The sequence below is a fragment of the Salvelinus namaycush genome, chromosome 4, assembly GCF_016432855.1.
Source record: "Salvelinus namaycush isolate Seneca chromosome 4, SaNama_1.0, whole genome shotgun sequence".
Classification (NCBI taxonomy): Eukaryota; Metazoa; Chordata; class Actinopteri; order Salmoniformes; family Salmonidae; genus Salvelinus; species Salvelinus namaycush.
The window spans coordinates 29,506,257-29,529,728 of NC_052310.1; the positions used below are offsets into that span (position 1 = coordinate 29,506,257).

The 23,472-nt window shown below is 41.6% G+C and overlaps 1 protein-coding gene across 3 annotated transcripts; it reads left to right on the plus strand.

Annotated features, from left to right (window-relative positions):
* The first annotated feature begins 3,874 nt into the window (after positions 1-3,874).
* Positions 3,875-21,257, plus strand: LOC120046431 (delta-1-pyrroline-5-carboxylate synthase-like). 3 transcript variants are annotated; one of them, XM_038991654.1, is made up of 18 exons: positions 3,875-3,950; positions 6,600-6,710; positions 7,066-7,217; positions 7,497-7,646; positions 7,751-7,855; positions 8,595-8,753; positions 9,225-9,315; positions 9,410-9,534; positions 9,851-9,995; positions 10,267-10,340; positions 10,500-10,599; positions 10,754-10,974; positions 11,862-11,999; positions 12,342-12,537; positions 19,571-19,692; positions 20,225-20,411; positions 20,663-20,758; positions 20,989-21,257. In XM_038991654.1, the coding sequence occupies exons 1-18, from the start codon at positions 3,890-3,892 to the stop codon at positions 21,168-21,170; spliced, it is 2,415 nt and encodes an 804-aa protein (XP_038847582.1). In that variant the 5' UTR covers positions 3,875-3,889; the 3' UTR covers positions 21,171-21,257. The 3 variants fall into 3 exon arrangements, with proteins under 3 accessions (XP_038847582.1, XP_038847583.1, XP_038847584.1); XM_038991655.1 differs by having other exon boundaries at positions 8,595-8,747; XM_038991656.1 differs by lacking the exon at positions 3,875-3,950 and adding an exon at positions 4,984-5,100.
* The last annotated feature ends 2,215 nt before the right edge of the window (positions 21,258-23,472 follow it).

Sequence of the window (23,472 nt, forward strand, 5' to 3'; positions counted from 1 at the left end):
CCACAAGAACAGAGGGATGGTCACGTGTTCTTCCACCTCCTGGGGCAGGAATGGGTATTCCATCTTCATCACTTTCTTTGTGTCCATCTCACTAGTTGACTGTCCCTCATGTACTGTGTCTATAGAGTGGATTCCAGTGCCGCTGGGAACTTTATTGACCAGATCCTTGCCTCGTCTCTTAACATCATCTCATACCCGATCTCCTCTCCTTTCCCAGTTCAAACCCTCGATAATCGTCCACTAGCATTCGGAACCATCACACACATCACCCACCCACTCACCCTCCGTGGAGTCCATTCATCAGGAGAACATCCCCTTCTTAATTACCAGTGCACCAGTTCACAAGATCATCCTCGGCCTCCCTTGACTTCAATGCCATAACTCCACCATCTCATGGTCGAGGATGAGAATCACCTGCTTCCCCATCCCGTGGTTCCATATCGGTTGAGAGTCGTGTGTCCTGGGGTTGCCCACCTGTCTTCCTCCTCATTGCCCCTGGGACTGTGCCATCGACCTGCTGGCAGGGACTGCACCTCCGCGCAGATACATCTACCCTCTGTCGGTGGCTGAGACCCAGGCCATGGAGGATTAAATCCAAGATGTAAACAAAAAAGTGTTAAACAATTCAAAATATATTTTATATTTGAGATTCTTCAAAGTAGTCACCTTTTGCCTTGATGGCAGCTTTGCACACTCTTGGCATTCTCTCAACCAGCTTCATGAGGTAGTCACCTGGAATACATTTCAATTAACAGGTGTACCTTGTTACGTTAGTTCGTGGAATTTCTTTCCTTCTTTATGCGTTTGAGCCAATCAATTGTGTTGTGACAAGGTAGGGGTGGTAAACAGAAGATAGCCCTTTTTAGTAAAAAACCAAGTCCATATTATGGAAATAACAGCTCAAATAAGCAAAGAGAAACAACAGTCCATCATTACTTTAAGACATTATTAAGGTCAGTCAATGCGGAAAACTTCAAGAACTTTGAACGTTTCTTCAAGTGCAGTCGCAAAAACCATCAAGCGCTATGATGAAACTGGCTCTCATGAGGACCGTCACAGTAAAGGAAGACGCAGAGTTACCTCTGCTGCAGAGGATAAGTTCATTAGAGTTACCAGCCTCAGAAATTGCAGCCCAAATGAATGCTTCACAGAGTTCAAGTAACAGACCCATCTCAACATCAACTGTTCAGTGGAGACTGCGTGAATCAGGCCTTCATGGTTGAATTACTGCAAAGAAACCATTACTAAAGGACACCAATAATAAGAAGAGACTTGCTTGGGTCTAGAAACACGAGCAATGGACATTAGACTGGTGTAAATCTGTCCTTTGGTCTGAGTACAAATTTTAGATTTTTGGTTCCAACCGTCGTGTCTTTGTGACGATGATCTTGGTATTATCAGACCGGAGAATCTTGTTTCTCATGGTCTGAGAGTCTTTAGGTGCCTTTTGGCAAACTCCAAGCGGGCTGTTATGTGCCTTTTACTGAGGAGTGGCTTCCGTATGGTCACTCTACCATAAAGGCCTGATTGGTGGAGTGCTGCATAGATGGTTGTCCTTCTGGAAGGTTCTCCCATCTCCACAGAGAAACTCTAGAGCTCTGTCAGAGTAACAATTGGGTTCTTGGACACCTCCTTGACCAAGGCCCTTCTCCCCTGATTGCTCAGTTTGGCCAGGCAGCCAGCTCTAGGAAGAGTCTTGGTGGTTCCAAACTTCTTCCATTTAAGAATGATGGAGGCCACTGTGTTCTTGGGGACCTTCAATGCTGCAGACATTTTTTGGTACTCTTCCCCAGATCTGTGCCTCGACACAATCCTTTCTCAGAGCTCTACAGACAATTCCTTCGACCTCATGGCTTAGTTTTTTACCTTGTATAGACAGGTGTGTGTATTTTTGGGGGTGGCAGGTAGCCTAGTGGTTAGAGCGTTGGACTAGTTACCGAAAGGTTGCAAGATAAAATCCCCAAACTGAAAAGTTGAAAATCTGTCGTCCTGCCCCTGAACAAGGCAGTTAAACCACTGTTCCTAGGCCGTCATTGAAAATAAGAATTTGTGCTTAACTTACTTGCCTTGTTAAATAAGGGTTAAAAAAATAATGTCCAATCAATTGAATTTAGCACAAGTGGACTCCAATCAAGCTGTAGAAACAACTCAAGGATGATCAATAGAAACAGGATGCACCTGAGCTTAATTTTGAGTCTCATAGCAAATGGTCTGAATACTTATTTTTGCAAATTTATTTAAAAAAAGAAAACTGTCTAAAAACCTTTTTTGCTTTGTCATTATGGGGTACTGTGTGGAGATTGATGAGGAACTTTTTTTCTTTAATCTATTTCAGAATAAGGCTGTAATGTAACAAAATGTGGAAAAAGTGAAGGGGTCTGAATACTTTCCGAATGCACTGTACGTACAGTCGTGGCCAAAAGTTTTGAGAATGACACAAATATTAATTTTCACAGTCTGCTGCCTCAGTTTGTATGATGGCAATTTGCATATGCTCCAGAATGTTATGAAGAGTGAGCAGATGAATTGCAATTAATTGCAAAGTCCCTCTTTGCCATGCAAATGAACTGAATCCCCAAAAAACATTTCCACTGCATTTCAGCCCTGCCACAAAAGGACCAGCTGACATCATGTCAGTGATTCTCTCGTTAACACAGATGTGAGTGTTGACGAGGACAAGGCTGGAGCTCACTCTGTCATGCTGATTGAGTTCGAATAACAGACCTGAAGCTTCAAAAGGAGGTTGGTGCTTGGAATCATTGTTCTTCCTCTGTCAGCCATGGTTACCTGCAAGGAAACATTTGCCGTCATTATTGCTTTGCACAAAAAGGGCTTCACAGGCAAGGATATTGCTGCCAGTAAGATTGCACCTAAATCAACCATTTATCGGATCATCAAGAACTTCAAGGTGAGCGGTTCAATTGTTGTGAAGAAGGCTTCAGGGCGCCCAAGAAAGTCCAGCAAGCGCCAGGACCGTCTCCTAAAGTTGATTCAGCTGTGGGTTCGGGGCACCACCAGTACAGAGCTTGCTCAGGAATGGCAGCAGGCAGGTGTGAGTGCATCTGCACGCACAGTGAGGCGAAGACTTTTGGAGGATGGCCTGGTGTCAAGAAGGGCAGCAAAGAAGCCACTTCCTTTCCTGTGGCGGTCCTCATGAGAGCCAGTTTCATCATAGCGCTTGATGGTTTTTGCGACTGGACTTTTTATTTATTGACTGACCTTCATGTCTTAAAGTAATGATGGACTGTCGTTTCTCTTTTCTTATTTGAGCTGCTCTTGCCATAATATGGACTTGGTCTTTTACCAAATAGGGCTATCTTCTGTTTACCACCCCTACCTTGTCACAACACAACTGATTGGCGCACACACATTAAGAAGGAAAGACATTCCACAAATAAACTTTTAACAAGGCCCACCTATTAATTGAAATACATTCCAGGTGACTACCTCATGAAGTTGGTTGAGAGAATGCCAAGAGTGTGGAAAGCTGTCATCAAGGCAAAGGCTAGCTACTTTGAAGAATCACAAATATAAAATATATTTTGATTTGTTTAACGCTTTTTTGGTTACTACATGATTCCATATGTGTTATTTCATAGTGTTGATGTCTTCACTATTATTCTACAATGTAGAAAATAGTAAAAATAAAGAAAAAACCCTAGAATGAGTAGGTGTGTTCCAACTTTTGACTTGTACAAGTCTAATGTTAAGGAACATGAAAGTTCACATGTTCCACAAAGCATTTCTACCAAAAAACGCATTTTCATTAAGTTAAAAAGGTTTTCGTTCAAATGGCTCTCCTGTGAAGTAGTAACCCGTAACATACGCCTGGTTTCCTGAAACGAGTCACATTTTAGCCTACTCAACAACCTGACTCAAACAGAGAGCAATGACATTTATGTTAGCTAGCTGGCTAAGTCTATCCAGCACTCCAACTCTTCCAAGTCAAGGTACGGCTTTTGGTTTTATTAATTTATTGCCTCTGGGGCTCATGTGTAACTGCTAAACTTCTTGCTTTACACTGTACTGCGTGATTGTACAAATGGAATGGATTGTGAGTTTACTAACACGTTAGTTCTAGTAGCTATTTGTTGACTATGACATTAGCTAATATGGTGACAACAATGTAGGCTGTGTGTAGAGGTTTTTTCACCTGATCAGACCACTGTTGTGTGCATTGAATTCCAAAAGTGAAGGGGAAATTTGAGAGGAGGAGAGCGCGTAGATGTGATTATGCTATTTGTATGGCTGCTATGAAAGTGAATTGTGTGTGCTGGTGATCAGGGGTGTATTCATTCAGCCAATTCAGTTAAGAAATGTTTTTTAAACGGAAGCAAATGGAGCGAAACTGGAATGGACCTACCTGAATTTGTCCAATAGAATCTCTCGTTTTAGTTACAAAACGTAACGTTTGGACTAATGATTACACCCTAGTTCAGCTAGATGTAGGCAAGAGTGTGCTAGGTGGTATTGACTGTTTCACTTTCTGTCACCTTGATTACTCCAATTTTTCTTTCGATCTGTGCACCTACGTTATGAACTTTAATTTGTAGGCTCGGTTGTAGCAACCTCATGAAGGGTTATAGGGCAAATTCGAGTATCAGTAGCCTAAACCTATCAATGTTACATTGAGCTGGGTGAATGGAATATGATTGACAGTCATCCCATACTCATATTGCAAGCTAATGTATGGGTTTTGGGTCCATGACATTTATTAGCTTACTCAGTGCCACACATAGATTACAATTCTAAAGACTTTACACAAATATTAGCGTCGTAGCTCTTATAGCGGGTCTTTAACCGTAAGAAATCACCTCACTATTCAGTCTATCAGACATTGATATTGCTATGTACAGCCTTAACTATGGCTCTTGGATGATTCTACATTTTTTATCTGTTAGCATCACTTTCAATGGGGTACCTTTATTTTGAAAGCGAACCGCTGATTCACGGTTATGTTGTTCACAACACAACCCACATGTTTCGGGAACACGGCCTATGGCTGCATGTGGATGTGGCAATCTGACGACGTGTCTTTGCTCAGCAGTTGTCAATTTTGCTGCAGCGGGAACCTTCGACTTTTATAAGTACTGACTGCTGGTGAGACATCTTTTGAATGAATTATCTATTTTGTTTCTCTATTTGCCTACCTCAACGTTAGTCTATTGCTAGCTAGTCAGATCCTAGCCTGCTGTAGCTAACGTTCTCTATCGACTACAGTAACGTTAGCTAGAAGCGGCCATATTGTAGTAACGTTAGTCGCATATTTTATCTTCCCCCCCAGTTTTCTTGTCATTAAGTAAAGTTGCTGAGGAAATCGAAACATTTGCAGCCTGAATAGATAAAGTGTTAAGTACGAACCGGTCACGTGTATTACCGGCTGGCCACATCAAGCCCAGACGATAGTGGAGGTCTATGCCCAGCCTAACTAGTACTAGTAGCCTACAGCTTGATTTAACGAACCTTTTCTAGCTAGACATTTCAGCAGCCACATCAACAGACTAACATGAGAACTTCGTTAGCCAACGTTACACATTTGATTTATGACAGTACTATAGTTAGTTATGTTAGCTATCATAATGACCCTGTCCAGTTGTACAAAATTGACAGCTTAGCTTCCATTTATGGTAACCCTGGCCGATTTGTGATAGCCATGGATGAACTAGCTAATCGTAGGATAAAGCAGTGGGCACTGAATTGGCACTATTTCTGTAACTACAGTTATCAATCCTTAGCAAAACACCACAACTAACTATACTGAACAAAAATATAAACGCAACAATTTCAAATACTTTACTGAGTTAGTTCATATGAGGAAATAAGTAATGTATTTATTTCAATGAGTTGAAATAAATACATTAGGCCCTAATCTATGGATTTCACATAACTGGTAATACAGCGATACATCTGTTGGTCACAGACATACCTTTAAAGAAATGGGCCTCAGGTATTTCTATGCATTGATAAAATGCAATTGTGTCTGTAGTTTATTCCTGCCCATACCATTCATAACCCCACTGCCACCATGGTGCACTCTGTTCACAACGTTGACATCAGCAAACTGCTGGCCCACAAGTCATACATGTCAATTGCATGCTCCCTCAACTTGAGACATTTGTGGCTTTGTGTTGTATTATAAAACTGCACGTTTTAGTGGCCTTTTATTGTCCCAACACAAGGGGCACCTGTGTAATGCTCATGCTGTTTAATCATATTCTTGATATGCCGCTTGTCAGGTGGATTTATTATCTTGGAAAATGAGAAATGCTCATTAACAGGGATGTAAACAAATGTGTGCACAAAATAAGCTTTATGTGCGACTGGACCATTTCTGGGATCTTTTATTTCAGCTCATGAAACATGGGACCAAAACTTAGCATTTTATATTTTTGTTGTGTGTAGTATAGCTGGCTAACTTCAGCGCTTTAGACTGTTGACAACAATTGGTGCAAGCCGGTGCACCAAGCTATTTTCTACCAATTATCTACAACAACGAGACAATTTGGTTTAGCTTACTCACAAGCAGATGTACACCTGTATATCAGCCTAAAGGATGCCCACTTTATTGTGATTTATAAATAGCTGTGTACTGTCCTCAGGTCACATTGCCATGATGTTGCAGAGGCTGGCCTTGTGTTCCAGTCTACGGTCCAGGAGCCTGCAAGCAAATGTTTGCCCACGCTTTGCCAGGGCAGTGTCCCAAACCAAGTGTAAGTTGCCTACACCATTCCAAAAAATACTGCACTGGTGCACCCCACTACAGATGACACTTGGCACTTAACACACCTCTTTGGCAGTCTCAGATGTTTGTCCATATAATAGCCAAACATATGCTGTTGTCAGACAACCCAAGGTTTACGACGAGAACTGCTGTTCAGTACGTTTTGGATAAAGTTATTTGGGGTCATGTTCAGTAGGCATGAAACGGAAGCAAACAAGTTAAATATGAGGGTACTATCTGAACTAAGAAACTTTCATTTTTGTTTTTCGTTGCATAATGTTTTGTTACGGTGTGCCCTAATGAACATGACTGGTGTTAAATGAATGTCCTGTTATCTGTTGCAGTCCCTGTCACCCATTCTCCTGGGAAGTCAGCAGCGCACCGCAGTGAGCTCAGACAGGCCAAGCGCATTGTGGTGAAATTGGGCAGTGCTGTGGTGACGCGGGGAGATGAGTGTGGCTTGGCCCTCGGGCGTCTCGCCTCCATTGTGGAGCAGGTGAGGCCACGACCCGGTCATTGATGATATAGGTTGTAATGACCAGGAACTACTTACGAGAACCAGAAATAATGTAGAAATAGAATATCCAGAATATTGAATGATTATGTGGGTTTTGATTGGCATTGAAAGGTATCTTCTAAAATTTAAGGGGAGAAACTGCTGAGGTAATGTTCAGTTACATTTTGGTGGGTCTTTAGAGAACACTTGTTGAAGATAGAATTAAGTTGATGAATAAGTGGTGTGTAAGAAGAGCTCATTGTTGTGTGTGTCCCTTAGGTGGCCGTGCTGCAGAACCAAGGCAGGGAGATGATGATTGTCACCAGTGGGGCCGTTGCTTTCGGAAGGCAGAGACTGAGACACGAGATCCTGCTATCTCAGAGCGTCAGACAAGCCTTGCACTCTGGACAGAACCAACTCAAAGAAATGGTATACCAAATCACCTCACAACAGATTGGATGACAATGAACAATAGATCAATAACTATTGGCATATTGGCTTTTACTCATGATTTCTATTTCTCTGCGCTTCAGTCACTTCCAGTTCTGGAGGCCCGGGCGTGTGCAGCTGCTGGACAGAGTGGCTTGATGGCTCTGTATGAAGCTATGTTCACCCAGTACAGCACCTGCACTGCACAGGTACAAACACACTTACAAAAGTATTACTGTATCATTCTTTGCAGATGGAATTGCATAGTGTCTGATGTCACTACATTCATGTATTGTTTTTCTATGCCTTTTCTTAGCCAAAGTTGTATTGACAAATCAAATGTTATTAGTCACATGCGCCGAATACGACAAATGTAGAACTTACAGTGAAATGCTTACTTACGAACCTCTAACCAACAATGCAGTTTTAAAAAATGCAGATAAGAATAAGAGATAAAAGTAACAAGTAATTAAAGAGCAGTAGTAAAATAACAATAGCGAGAATATACAGGGGGGGTAACGGTATAGAGTCAATGTGCGGGGGCACCGGTTAGTTGAGGTATTATGTACATGTAGGTAGAGTTATTAAAGTAACTATGCATAGATGATAACAACAGGGAGTAGCAGTGGTGTAAAAGAGGGGGGCAATGCAAATAGTCTGGGTAGCCATTTGATTAGATGTTCAGGAGTCTAATGGCTTGGGGGTAGAAGTTGTTTAGAAGCCTCTTGGACCTAGACTTGACGCTCTGGTACTGCTTGCCATGCGGTAGCAGAGAGAACAATCTGACTAGGGTGGCTGGAGTCTTTGATAATTTTTAGGGCCTTCCCCTGACACCGCCTTGTATAGAGGTCTTGGATGGCAGGAAGCTTGGCCCCAGTACATGTTTTTAGAATGACTATGCCTACGTTAAACCCTCAAACTGAGATCTTTCGTATGCCTCTTCAATAGATCCTGGTGACGAACCTCGACTTCCACGATGAGCAGAAGCGTCGCAACCTGAACAGCACCCTCCACGAGCTGCTGCGCATGAACATAGTGCCCATCATCAACACCAATGACGCAGTTGTACCGCCCCCTGTTCCAAACAGTGACCTTCAGGGGGTAAATGTGGGTACTTTGTGAAGGGCATGCTGGGAATGCGTAGTGTGGTTGTTGTGGTTTATTACATAAGGCATATATTTTCTTTTACTTTTTCCACCCACACAAATGTTTCATTTTGGTAGCATTTGTTTGAAAATAAATGTAATTAGCTTTGATCATTTCTACTTTTATTAGTGCTTCTTCATGCATCTGAGGGGAGAATCCAGACTTTCACTTAGGTTTGCATTGGCATTAATGGAAGACTAAGTGAAAACTTGGCTAATGTGGAAGTTAGGAAATTACTTATGTTGAAGTCAGAGCCAATGCTAGTATAGAGGGGCCTATTGTAGCAAGTTTTTATACAGCAAGCTGCTCTTACTTTAAAATTACATCCTAGGCTAGGGTGCACTGCATAGTTATGATACATGGCTATGATGAGCTGTTTGCATGTATTAAATGGGGTCATGCTGTTTTATGTTTTTTTTTCTTGCATTTTAGGTAATACACATCAAGGATAATGACAGCTTGGCTGCAAGACTGGCTGTTGAAATGAAAGCAGACCTTCTTATTGCTCTATCTGATGTTGAAGGTATGTAATGCATTTCGAAATGAGCTACGTCGTTATTAATTTACTCTCACCTAAAATAAAAAAGTATTTGCATTGACCATGTTGTATCCCACAGGATTGTATGACAGCCCCCCAGGAACAGATGACGCTAAACTCATCGATATCTTCTACCCCGGAGACCAGCAGTCTATCAGATATGGCTCAAAGTCCAAAGTGGGCATTGGGGGCATGGAGGCAAAGGTTAGTGGCAAGCAACCACCATCTACACTCCAAGTGTTAAAATAGTGTGGTTGGCTGTTTGATAGAAGGTTTAATCAATCAATCAATCAATTTCATTTATAAAACCCTTTACATCAGCAGTTGTCACAAGTGCTTTTACAGTAACTCGGACTAAGGTCCCAAAGTCAAAAGCAAGCAGAAAGAAAGGCAAGGAATTACTTCCTAAATAGAAGAAACCTAGGGAGGAACCAGGGTCAGATGGGGGACACACCCTCCACTGGCTGTACTGAGTATGTTTCATTATAAATGTTTATTTGAACCCTGTTGTCTCACCCAGGTGAAGTCTGCTCTGTGGGCGCTTCAGGGTGGCACGTCGGTCGTCATTGCCAATGGCACCGACCCCAAAGTCACGGGCCACGTCATCACAGACATAGTGGAGGGAAAGAAAGTGGGCACATTCTTCTCTGAGGTCAAGCCTGCTGGTGAGTCACTGATACCTTTTGTAGAGAAATAAACTCCAACCTACAGTAGATTAGAAGCAGTAGTTACACTCATTAATAAACTACATTGTTTGTAAAAATGCAGTTCATTACATTTCATGAGCATTTGTAACATTTATAATAATGTATAAAGAATTTATAAGCATTTCATGTAATGGCTCATGTATGAAAGTGGTTATAAATAGTCACTGAAACAGTTAAGTTAATGAGATGCCCCACTCAGGTTCATGTTGTTGTGGGATGTGACACACAGGTCCCACTGTGGAGCAGCAGACAGAAATGGCCAGGCAGGCAGGCAGGACTCTGGCCACTCTTCACCCAGATGAGGTGAGCGTTCCCTTTTTTACACTTTTCACACCACAGAGCTGTGCCGAGCTATACTGACTGGCCTGGTTATAGAGTGCCCATCTGAGCTGATGTGTGATCTATCTCTGCTGTACTTTAGTAATCTTTTTAAGACATCTGTATTCATTCACACTCAACCAGAGAGGAGAGATAATTTGCCGCCTGGCTGACCTGCTGACAGAGAAGAAGGATGAGATCCTCAGTGCCAACAAGAGAGACATGGAGACTGCAGCATCAGCAGGTACTCAATGTAGCTTCATCAGGTCACAATGGCCTCACAAATTAGGATCATACCAGAAATTGTTAATATTGCTGACACAAGCTGTCTGTCGATATCAGCAATTGATATAAGCCATAAGAATGTTGGTCTTATATTTTAGTGTGATTCCCTCTAGGCCGTCTCTCCCAACCCCTGTTGGCAAGGTTGAGTCTGTCCACATCGAAGCTGAACAGCCTAGCCATAGGTCTGCGTCAGATTGCTGTATCGTCCAGGGACAGCGTGGGACAGGTGCTCCGCAGGACCAGAGTCGCCAACAACCTGGAGCTCGAACAGATCACTGTGCCCATCGGGGTCCTGCTGGTCATCTTTGAGTCCCGACCCGACTGCCTTCCTCAGGTCAGTCACCTGATGGTGGCCATGCTGCTAAAACACAAGGCTCATCCTGGGCCCAATCCCAAATGGACCCCTAGACCCTTCACCCTAGGCACTTGTGGAGATCTGAGAGGATTTGATTGGAAAATAAGCAATATGGTGAAACTTTAACATAGCCTATTAGAGAGCAAGGTGAAGCTATTACCATATTGTTTACATTTGTCAAATCCTCTCTAATTTATTAGTTATCTGAATATTTGTTTTACTTTACCCCATTTTTCTACTTGGTAGTTACGATCTTGTCTCATCGCTGCTCCCCTACGGACTCGGGAGAGGCGACAGTCGAGAGACGTGTCTTCCGAAACACAACCCTGCCAAGCCGCACTGCTTCTTGACACACTGCTCGCTTAACCCTGCAGCTAGCCGCACCAATGTGTCGGAGGAAACACCATCCAACTGACGACCGAAGTCAGCTTGCAGGCGCCCGGCCCGCAACAAGCAGTTGCTATATCCGCAATAACATCTGCTAAATATGTGTATGTGACCAATAAGATTTGATTTAGAGCACGATGACACAAGGAAATCGCGGCCGGCATAACCCTCCCTTAACCCGGACGACGCTGGGCCAATTGTGAGCTGCCCCATGGGTATCCTGGTCACGGCCAGGCTGTGACATAGCCTGGGATCGAACCCGAGGCTGTAGTGTCGCATCAGCACTGCAAAAGTGCCTTAGACCGCTGCGCCACTCGGGAGGCCTCAAATCCTCTCAGATTTACAGATTTTAAGTACACAGGACATATGGTCTAAGGGTTGATTTGAGATTCCACCCTATTGTCTTTTATTTTCAGAGACATGATAGTACTGATGTGTGACTGAAGTGTTGTATGTACTTGTACCGATATGAAATACAGGTGTCAGCTCTGGCTATTGCCAGTGGAAATGCTCTGCTACTGAAGGGGGGAAAAGAAGCGGCCAACACCAACCGTATCTTGCATCAGCTGACCCAGGATGCGCTCTCTATCCACGGGGTGAAGGATGCTATTCAGCTGGTAAGAGCTTCATTCTAATCAATGGGAAATTTGAGGCAGGAGTTGAGTTTTAGGTTATGCATAACACTTTTATTAGATACACTTACGTTACTGATAGGAGAAATCATTTGTGTGGTGTGAACAACAGTACACTTGTACTGTAGGTCAGGGCTGGAGTACATTCCATTTTAATTCAGTCATTTTTTGGAAGTAAACTGAAATTCACATTTCCCTCAAACCTTCTCTATGAGAAGATACTTTTTAATTCAGTCAATTCCAATTAATTGACCCCAGACCTGTTGTAGGTACATATTATTTTAGTTTGCATCGTAGTAAAGTATGTTATTAATGTGTGTGCTGTAGGTGAGTACCCGTGAGGAGGTAGAGGACCTGTGTAGACTAGATAAGATGATAGACCTGATCATCCCTCGAGGCTCGTCCCAGCTGGTCAGAGACATCCAAAGAGCTGCCAAGGGCATCCCTGTGCTGGGACACAGTGAGGGCATCTGCCATGTCTACATCGACTCCGAGGCCTGCATCGAAAAGGCTATTGACATCAGTGAGTGCTTCATTACCCCATTGTTTATAAGCAACAACGTACAATGTGTAGTTTTAAACTTATGGTGAAGCTATCTTGTGGATGTCATGAACTGTCAGTCCTTGTGTCTAGGCCACGTGTCAAACTCGTTCCGCGGAAGGCAGAGTGTCTGCCGGTTTTCGCTCCTCCCTTGTACTTGATTGATGAATTAAGGTCACTGATTCGCAAGGAACTCCCCTCAACTGGTTGTCTAGGTCTTAAAAACCAAAAACCAGCAGACGGCTTTAGTTAACATTAAATTATGTACTCATTCATTACTCATTCATACACCCAGTCCTCTTAAGTCAGTGGTTCCCAAACTTTTTATAGTCCCGTACCCCTTCAAACATTCAACCTCCAGCTGCGTACCTTCTCTAGCACCAGGGTCAGCGCACTCTCAAAATGTTGTTTTTTGCCGCAATTGTAAGCCTACCACACACACCATACGATACATTTATTAAACATGAGAATGAGTGTGAGTTTGTCACAACCCGGCTCGTGGGAAGTGACAGAGCTCTTATAGGACCAGGGCACAAATAATAATATAATGATCATTTTGTTCTTTATTTAGCCATCTTACATATAAAACCTTATTATTCACAATTGTTGAGGAACAAACTCACCACAGGTTAATGAGAAGGGTGTGCTTGAAAGGATGCACATACAGTTGAAGTCAGAAGTTTACATACACCTTAGCAAAATACATTTTAAACAATTCCTGACATTTTAATCCTAGTAAAAATTCCCTGTCTTAGGTCAGTTAGATCACCGCTTTATTTTAAGAATGTGAAATGTCATAATAATAGTAGAGAGAATGATTTTTCAGCTTTTATTTCTTTCATCACATTCCCAGTGGGTCAGAAGTTTACATACGCTCAATTAGTATTTGGTAGCATTGCCTTTAAATTGTTGAACTTGGGTCAAACGTCTCGAGTAGTCTTCCACAAGCTTCCCACAATAAGTCAGGTGAATTTTGGCCCCTTCCTCCTGACAGAGCTGGTGTAACTGAGTCAGGTTTGTAGGCCTCCTTGCTCACACACGCTTTTTCAGTTCTGCCCACAAATTTTCTATAGGATTGAGGTCAGGGCTTTGTGATGGCCACTCCAATACCTTGACTTTGTTGTCCTTAAGCCATTTTTCCACAACTTTGGAAGTATGCTTGGGGTCATTGTCCATTTGGAAGACCCATTTGCGACCAAGCTTTAACTTCCTGACTGATGTCTTGAGATGTTGCTTCAACATAATTTTCCTTTCCTCATGATGCCATCTATTTTGTGAAGCAAAGCACCCCCACAACATGATGCTGCCACCTCCGTGCTTCACTGTTGGGAAGGTGTTCTTCGGCTTGCAAGCATCCCCCTTTTTTCTCCAAACATGACGATGGTCATTATGGCCAAACAGTTATATTTTTGTTTCATCAGACCAGAGAACATTTCTCCAAAAGGTACAGTCTTGGTTCCCATGCGCAGTTGCAAACCGTAGTCTGGCTTTTTTATGGTGGTTTTGGAGCAGTGGCTTCTTCCTTGCTGAGCAGCCTTTCAGGTTATTTCGATATAGGACTCATTTACTGTGCATATAGATACTTTTGTACCTGTTTCCTCCAGCATCTTCACAAGGTCCTTTGCTGTTGTTCTGGGATTGATTTGCACTTTTTGCACCAAAGTACGTTCATCTCTAGGAGACAGAATGCGTCTTTGGCCTGAGCTGTATGACGGCTGCGTGGTCCCATGGTGTTTATACTTGCGTACTATTGTTTGTACAGATGAACGTGGTACCTTCAGGCATTTGGAAATTGCTCCCAAGGATGAACCAGACTTGTCGAGGTCTACACATTTTTCTGAGGTCTTGGCTGATTTCTTTTGATTTCCCCATGATGTCAAGCAAAGAGGCACTGAGTTTGAAGGTAGAGCTTAAAACACATCCACAGGTACACCTCCAATTGACTCAAATGATGTCATTTCGCCTATCATAAGCTTCTAAAGCCATGACATAATTTTCTGGAATTTTCCAAGCTGTTTAAAGGCACAGTCAACTTGGTGTATGTAAACTTCTGACCCACTGGAATTGTGATACAGTGAAATAATCTGTCTGGAAACAATTGTTGGAAAAATAACTTGTCATGCACGAAGTAGATGTCCTAACCGACTTGCCAAAACAATAGTTTGTTAACAAGAAATTTGTGGAGTGGTTGAAAAATTTGTTTTAATGACTCAAATAAAATAGAGCTCGACCGATTTATGATTTTTCAACGCTGATTATTAGACGACCAAAAAAAGCCGATACCGATTAATCGGTAGGTTTTTATTTATATATATTTGTAATAATGACAATTACAGCAATTCTGAATGAACACTTTTATTTTAACTTAATATGATATAAAAATCTATTTAGTCTCAAATAAATAATGAAACATGTTCAATTTGGTTTAAATAATGCAAAAACACAGTGTTGGAGAAGAAAGTAAAAGTGCAATATGTGCCATGTAAAAGCTAACGTTTAAGTTCCTTCCTCAGAACATGAGAACATATGAAAGCTGGTGGTTCCTTTTAACATGAGTCTTCAATATTCCCAGTTAAGAAGTTTGAGATTGTAGGTATTATAGGACTATTTCTCTATACCATTTGCATTTCATATACCTTTGACTATTGGATGTTCTTATAGGCACTATAGTATTGCCAGCCTAATCTTCGGAGTTGATAGGCTTGAAGTCATAAACAGCTCTGTGCTTCAAGCATTGCGAAGAGCTGCTGGCAAACGCAGGAAAGTGCTGTTTGAATGAATGCACACGAGCCTGCTGCTGCCTGCCACCGCTCTATCAATATCAAATCATAGACTTAATTATAAAAAACACACATAAATACGAGCCGTAGGTCATTAATATGGTCAAATCCGGAAACTATCATTTTGAAAACAAAACATTTATTCTTTCAGTGAAATATGGAACCGTTCCGTATTTTATTGAATTGGGGCATCCAAGTCCAAATATTGTTGTTACATTGCACAAACTTCAATGTTATGTCAAATTATTTACGGTCTTCGTTAGGAATAAATAGTCTTCACACAGTTCGCAACGAGCCAGGCGGCCCAAACTGCTGCATATAGCCTGACTCTGCTTGCACAGAACGCAAGAGAAGTGACAATTTTCCTAGTTATTATTGCCTGCTAACATGAATTTCTTTTAGCTAAAAATATTTACTTTTGTATTGATTTTAAGAAAGGCATTGATGTTTATGGTTAGGTACATTGGTGCAACGACGGCGCTTTTTTCGCGAATGCGCTTGTTAAATCATCACCCGTTTGGCGAAGTAGGCTGTGATTTGATGGTAAATTAACAGGCACCGCATTGATTATTTGCAATGCAGGACAAGCTAGTTAACCTTTTATGGCTGCATCCTGCTACCGGGATCGATATGACAACAGCCAGTGAAAGTGCAGGGCCTCAAATTCAAACAGAAATCTCATAATTAAAATTCCTCTAACATACATGTGTCTTATATCATTTTAAAGGTAATCTTGTTGTTAATCCCACCAAAGTGTCTGATTTCAAATATGCTTTTCAGCGAAAGCACTACAAACGATTATGTTAGGTCACCACCAAACCACAATAAGCACAGCCATTTTTCCAGCGAAATATAGCAGTCACAAAAAGCAGAAATAGAGATAAAATGAATCAATAACCTTTGATTATCTTCATCAGATGACACTCATAGGACTTCATGTTACACAATACATGCATGTTTTGTTTGATAAAGTTCATATTTATATAAAAAAATCTGAGTTTACATTGGCGCGTTACATTCACTAGTTCCAAAAACATCAAGTGATTTTGCATAGCCACATCGTTTCAACAGAAATACTCATCATAAATGTAGATGATAATACAAATTATACACATGGAATTATAGATATACTTCTCCTTAATGCAACTGCTGTGTCAGATTTAAAAATAAAACCTTACGGAAAAAGCAACCCATGCAATAATCTGAGACAGCGCTCAGAAATATAATAAAATTAGCCGCCATGTTGGAGTCAACAGAAACCAGAAAATACATGATAAATGTTTCCTTACCTTTGATGAACTTCATCAGAATGCAGTCCTAGGAATCCCAGGTCCACAATAAATGCTTGATTTGTTCGATAATGTCCGTTATTTATGTCCAATTAGCTACTTTGGTTAGCGCGTTTGGTAAACAATTCCAAAGTCACAAAGCGCGTCCACTATAACGTGACGAAATGTCCAAAAGTTCCGTAACAGTCAGTAGAAACATGTCAAACGATGTATTGAATCAATCTTTAGAATGTTTCTAAAATAAACCTTGAATAACGTTCCAACCGGAGAATTACATTGACTTCAGTTGAGCGATGGAACGGAGCTGCCTCTCACGTGAACACGCAAGGTGAAAGCATGGTCGGCTCGTAGCAGTGGTGACTAATTCCTGTCTCCTTCGGGCCCCCTTCACATTAGAGTCATCAGACAAAGTTCTATTGACTGTTGACATCTAGTGGAAGCCGTAGGAAGGGAAAACTCATCCATATCTCGCTGTAATTTCAATGGGAGCTTGGTTGAAATTCTGCCAACCCCATAAAAAATCCAAACAGGAGGTGGAACTTCTCAGGTTTTTGCCTGCTATATGAGTTCTGTTATACTCACAGACATACTTCAAACAGTTTTAGAAACTTCAGAGTGTTTTCTATCCAATACTAATAATAATATGCAAATATTAGCAACTATGACTGAGGAGCAGGCCGTTTACTCTGGGCACCTCTGTGCACCTTTCATCCAAGCTACTCAATACTGCCCCTGCAGCCATAAGAAGTTAAACTAGTAATATCATCAACCATGTGTAGTTAACTATTGATTGTTAAGATTGATTGTTTTTTATAAGATAAGTTTAATGCTAGCTAGCAACATACCTTGGCTCCTTGCTGCACTCGAGTAACAGGTGGTCAGCCTGCCACGCAGTTTCCTCGTGGAGTGCAATGTAATCGGCCATCATCGGCGTCCAAAAATGCTGTTACCGATTGTTATGAAAACTTGGCCGATTAATTGGTCGACCTCTAGACTCTGAAATAAGTGTATGTAAACTTCCGACTTCAACTGTAACTCTGCAATGTTGGGTTGTATTGGAGAGAGTCTGTCTTAAATCATTTTCCACACACAGTCTGTGCCTGTATTTAGTTTTCATGCTAGTGAGGGCCGAGAATCCACTCTCACATAGGTACGTGGTTGCAAAGGGCATCGGTCATAACAGCGTGTTTTGCCAAGGCAGGATACTCTGAGCGCAGCCCAATCCAGAAATCTGGCAGTGGCTTCTGATTTAAATTCTATTTTCACAGAACCGCTTGTTGCAATTTCGATGAGGCTCTCTTGATCAGATATCGGTAAGTGGACTGGAGAGGGAGGGCATGAAAGATCACGAATCCAGTTGTTTGTGTCATCCGTTTCGGGAAAGTACTTGCGTAATTGCGCACCCAGCTCAATCAGGTGCTTTGCTATATCACATATGACATTTTCTGTAAGCTTGAGTTAATTTGCACACAAAAAAATCATGCAATGATGGAAAGACCTGTGTTGTCCTTGTTAATGCAGACAGAAAAGAGCTCCAACTTCTTAATTATAGCCTCAGTTTTGTCCCGCACATTGAATATAGTTGCGGAGAGTCCCTGTAATCCTAGATTCAGATCGTTCAGCGAGAAAAAACATCACCTAGATAGGCCAGTCGTGTGAGAAACTCGTCATCATGCAAGCGGTCAGGCAAGTGAAAATGATGGTCAGTTAAAACTTTAAGCTCGTCTCCCAATTCAAAAGACGTGTCAGTGCTTTGCCCCTTGATAACCAGCGCACTTATGTATGTTGTAAAAACATTACTATATTGCATAGTGCAGAAAATACCCGAAAGTTCAGGGGCCTTGCATTAACAAAGTTAACCATTTTCACTGTAGTGTCCAAAACGTCTTTCAAGCTGTCAGGCATTCCCTTGGCAGCAAGAGCCTCTCGGTGGATGCTGCAGTGTACCCAAGTGGCGTCGGGAGCAACGCCGTTACCACTCCACTATGTCTCCCTGTCATGGCTTTTGCGCCATCAGTATAGATACCAACACATCTTGACCACAAGTCCATTTGATGGCCCAAAGCTGTCCAGTACTTAAAAAATATCCTCATGTTGTCCTCGTTTCCAGTGGTTTGCAGAAGAGGATGTCTTCCTTAATTGACCTCCCATAAACGTAACGGACATATACCAGGAGCTGTGCCAGGCCTACCACGTCTGACTCATCCAGCTGTAACGCATGTAATTCACTGGCTTGTATGCAAAGCAGTAATTGTTTCAAAACATCTCCTGCCGTGTCACTGATGTGTCATGAAACAGTGTTGTTTGAGGAAGGCATTGTCTGTATAGTTTTTTTGGCCTTTTCCCCCAGCGTTGTCCCAGCCATATCCGCGGCAGCAGGAAGAATTAAATCCTCTACAATAGTATGGGGCTTGCATGTCCTAGCCACTGTGTAGCTCACCATATAAGATGCTTCTAGCCCCTTCTTATTAATGGTCTGTTGCTTTTATACATGTCTTACTACTCGAAAGTCGTCTTTATTCTCGCTCAAACTCCCGTTGCTTATTTTTCTAATTGTCATGTTTCATTTCTAAATGTCTGCGCAAAAGTTCAGGTTTCCTGTTGGAGAGTTATGGTTAATGTGATTGGATGTTAATTATTTGACTAGGTTACCTGTATTTGACATTGTGTTGTTATTTTGCTCTACACTAGGTGGTTTTAATTACATTTTTGGTAGTGAAACGAGGCTAATCAGGCGGGGGGGGGGGGGGGGGGGGGGGAGAAACTCACCCAAATGTATAGCCCTGTTGGAAAATATAAATGTACTGTTTGAAAATGTGAGTTAAAAAAATATTTTTATTTTATGTGCATCACATTTTTATTTGGCGTCCCCCCTACGGCATTGTGCGTACCCTTCGGTATACCTGCTCTAAGTGAACGGTAGTCTAATAAATGTTCTCTCTGCAGTCAAAGACTCTAAATGTGACTACCCTGCGGCCTGCAATGCCATGGAGACCCTACTCCTCCACAGAGATCTACTGAGGACACCTCTGTTTGACCAGATTATAGACATGCTCAGAGTGGAACAGGTGAGACGTGCATACACCCACTATCTCTCCATGTAGACAATACACATACTCCTACTGAGGCTTGTTCAGTAACTTATATAGATGACAGACATTACACAATCCAGAGCATTAACGCACTATATAGAGACATCATTTATAAAGGGAGAGACCGGGCCAACACTCTGTTAGACCTTTTGGTGTTGTCATCCAAAGCATTGTCATCTCTAAAGCAGCCATTCATAAACTTACCGGAGAACCCCACAGCAGAATAGTTAATTATTCCAACAATAACTTATTCATGTAGTACCTTGCCACCCTATTTGACCAATTGTACGGGGGGAAGGCATACTGTCTTTTTAATTTAAATCGGTGAAGCATCTACCTGGTCAGTTTAATGGGATATTGGTAAAAAGTATTCTAATGTTGAGATAGTGTATGCGCACATCCTTCTTTGATTTTAAATGTTATGTCCCTTTAACTACACAGTAGAGGTATGTGTACATGGTCAAATACAGTCATCATTGAAAATGTAATGTCTTGTGTCATCCCACAGGTGAAGATCCATGCAGGCCCCAGGTTTGCCTCCTACCTGACCTTTAGCCCGTCTGAGGTGAAGTCTCTGAGGACAGAGTACGGGGACCTGGAGTGCTGCATTGAGGTGGTGGATAGTATGCAGGACGCCGTGGACCACATCCACAAATACGGCAGCTCCCACACAGATGTTATTGTTACAGATAACGGTGAGCAAATCCTGCAGCGCACATGCACACATGAATACACACACACAGTTTTCAATGAGTTCTGTAGCACTGCATGTCAACGTTCCAATGTTGTCCTGTCCTAGTGTATAGGCCTACCATGCATTTATTTACAACAAAATAAATGTATGTTTACGCTATAGGGTTCCAAAAAAGTAACGTTTATGTCAAATTATTTAAAATACAATAACTGCTTCCTAGAATAATATATATTGTAATGTTTTTCTGCACAGAGAAGACGGCTGAACAGTTCATGCAGCAGGTGGACAGTGCCTGTGTTTTCTGGAACGCTAGCTCTCGCTTTGCTGATGGATACAGATTTGGTCTTGGTGAGTACAAATAATTTTATCATACAAAAAATATAACAGTAAATCTAGTTAAAAATGCTTTTACAAAATGTATAAATGTTGTATACTTATGGATTGTAATGCTTATAAATGTGTATTCATGTTGAGTACAGTATTTAATTATATCTGTTTATTAATTCATATTCATGATAAACAGTTATTATAAAGTGTGTCTAGACCAGCACATACTGATCCGTATTGGGGTGTTGCAGGTGCGGAGGTTGGCATCAGCACAGCTCGGATCCATGCGAGGGGCCCAGTGGGTCTGGAGGGGCTGCTGACCACCAAGTGGGTCCTCCGGGGTGAGGGGCACACAGTGGCAGAGTTCTCAGAGGCGGGCAGTATGAAGTACCTTCATGAGAACATCCCTGTTCCTCAGAGATTCCCCAGCTAGGAACCACAGTCTGTCACAGAACCCTCCAATACAGGAACTGTCATGTAAAGTGGGAAGTGAAAACATTAAAGTTCATTTTCATCAGTAGTGTTTAAATTGCAACCTTATATATGGATCTGTATGTGACTGTGGGGGTCAACAAAGCACTTTCAGAAACCACATACATGAAAGCACCAGGAGGCTGTTTTGTATCTGCGACAGTATCGGAGCGTGTAAAGCATTAAGATGACCTGGAAATGAATGAAGAGGTGGTGAACGGTTGCACAGGAAAGCGAATGGTCAAAGTATACGTGTGTGTGTGTGTGTGTGTGTACGCTATATATACAAAAGTATGTGGAGATCTGTTCAAATGAGTGGATTCAGCTTTTTCAGCCATACCTGTTGCTGACAGGTGTATAAAATCGAGCACACAGTCAAGCAAAGAGGCACTGAGTTTGAAGGTAGGCCTTGAAATACATCCACAGGTGCGCCTCCAATTGACTCAAATTATGTAAATTACCCTATCAGAAGCTTCTAAAGCCATGACATAAAGGCACAGTCAACTTAGTGTATGTAAACTTCTGACCCACTGGAATTGTGATACAGTGAATTAATCTGTCTGTAAACAATTGTTGGAAAAATGACTTGTAATGCACAAAGTAGATGTCTTAACCAACTTGCCAAAACTATAGTTTGTTAACAAGAAATTTGTGGAGTGGTTGAAAAACAAGTTTTAATGACTCCAATCTAAGTATGTATACTCCCAACTTCAACTGTACATGCATGCATGCATACAGTACCAGTCAAAAGTTTGGACAGACCTAGTAATTCCAGGGTTTTTCTTTATTTTTACTATTTTCTACATTGTATAATAATAGGGAAGACCTCAAAACTATGAACTAACACATGGAATCATGTAGTAATAAAAAAAAGTCTGAGACCGTGGTTTGATTCACAAGAAGTTAATCTTTAAACCTATGTAAAATATGTTTTGTTTTCTGAATTTTTATAATGAGTATTTCTGTATTTGAATTTGGTGCACAGCAGTTTCACTGGCTGTTGAAGAGGTGGGACGTTAACGTCTCACGTACCCAAGAGAGGTTAACTGACTTGCCTAGTTAAATAAAGGTTTTTTAAAAATTATAATAAATAAAAGTGGAATCATAAAAACCATCAAGTGCTTTGAGGAAACTGGCCCTCATGAGGACTGCAACAGGAAAGGAAGACCCAGAGTTACCTCTGCTGGAGAGGATAAGTTCCTTCAAGTTACCAGCCTCAGAAATTGCAGCCCAAATAAATGCTTACAGACACATCAACTGTTCAGAGGAGACTGCATGAATCAGGCCTTCATGGTTGAATTTCTGCAAAGAAACCCCAACTAAAAGGACACCAATAAGAAGAGACTTGCTTGGGCCAAGAAACATGCAATCGACATGTCCTTTGGTCTGATTAGTACAAATTAGGTTTTTAGTTCCAACCGCTGTGTCTCTGAGACACAGTAGGTGAACGGATGATCTCCGTATGTGTGGTTCCCACCATGAAGCATGGAAGAGGATGTGTGATGGTGCTTTGCTGGTGACACAGTCAGTGATTTATTTAGAAATTCAGGCACACTTAACCAGCATGGCTACCACAGCATTCTGCAGCAATATTCCATCCCATCTGGTTTGCGCTTGGTGGGACTATCATTTGTTTTTCAACAGGACAATGACCCAACACACCTCCAGGCTAAGTAAGGGCTATTTGACCAAGAAGGAGAGTGATGGAGTGCTGCATCAGATGACCTGACCTCCACAATCACCCGACCTCAACCCACTTGAGATGGTTTGGGAGGAGTTAGACCGCAGAGTGAAGGAAAAGCAGCTAACATGTGGTCAGCATATGTGGGAACTCATTCAAGACTGTTGGAAAAGCATTCCTCATGAAGCTGGTTGAGAGAATGCCAAGAGTAGGCAAAGCTGTCATCAAGGCAAATGGTGGCTACCTTGAATAATCTAAACTATAATATATTTTGATTTGTTTAACACTTTTTTTTGGTCACTACATGTTATTGTGTTATTTTATAGTTTTGAAATAAAATAGTAAAAATGTCTTCACAAAATAGTAAAAATTTAGAAAATCCCTTCAAGTAGGTGTGTCCAATCTTTTAACTGGTACTGTATGTGTATGTATATACACATAAATATTTATCTCAACAAAAATATAAATGCAATGATTTTACTGAATTACAGTTCATATAAGGAAATCAGTCAATTGAAATAAATTTGGCCCATTGTATGGATTTCACATGACTGGGATGGGGTGCAGCCATGGATGGGCCTGA

Coding starts and splice junctions, on each gene's coding strand:
- LOC120046431 (XM_038991654.1), top strand. CDS start 3,890: ATGACATTTATGTTAGCTAGCTGGCTAAGTCTATCCAGCACTCCAACT. Junction 9,535..9,850: donor TTGGGGGCATGGAGGCAAAG/GTTAGTGGCAAG, acceptor TGTCTCACCCAG/GTGAAGTCTGCTCTGTGGGC. Junction 12,000..12,341: donor TGAAGGATGCTATTCAGCTG/GTAAGAGCTTCA, acceptor TGTGTGCTGTAG/GTGAGTACCCGTGAGGAGGT.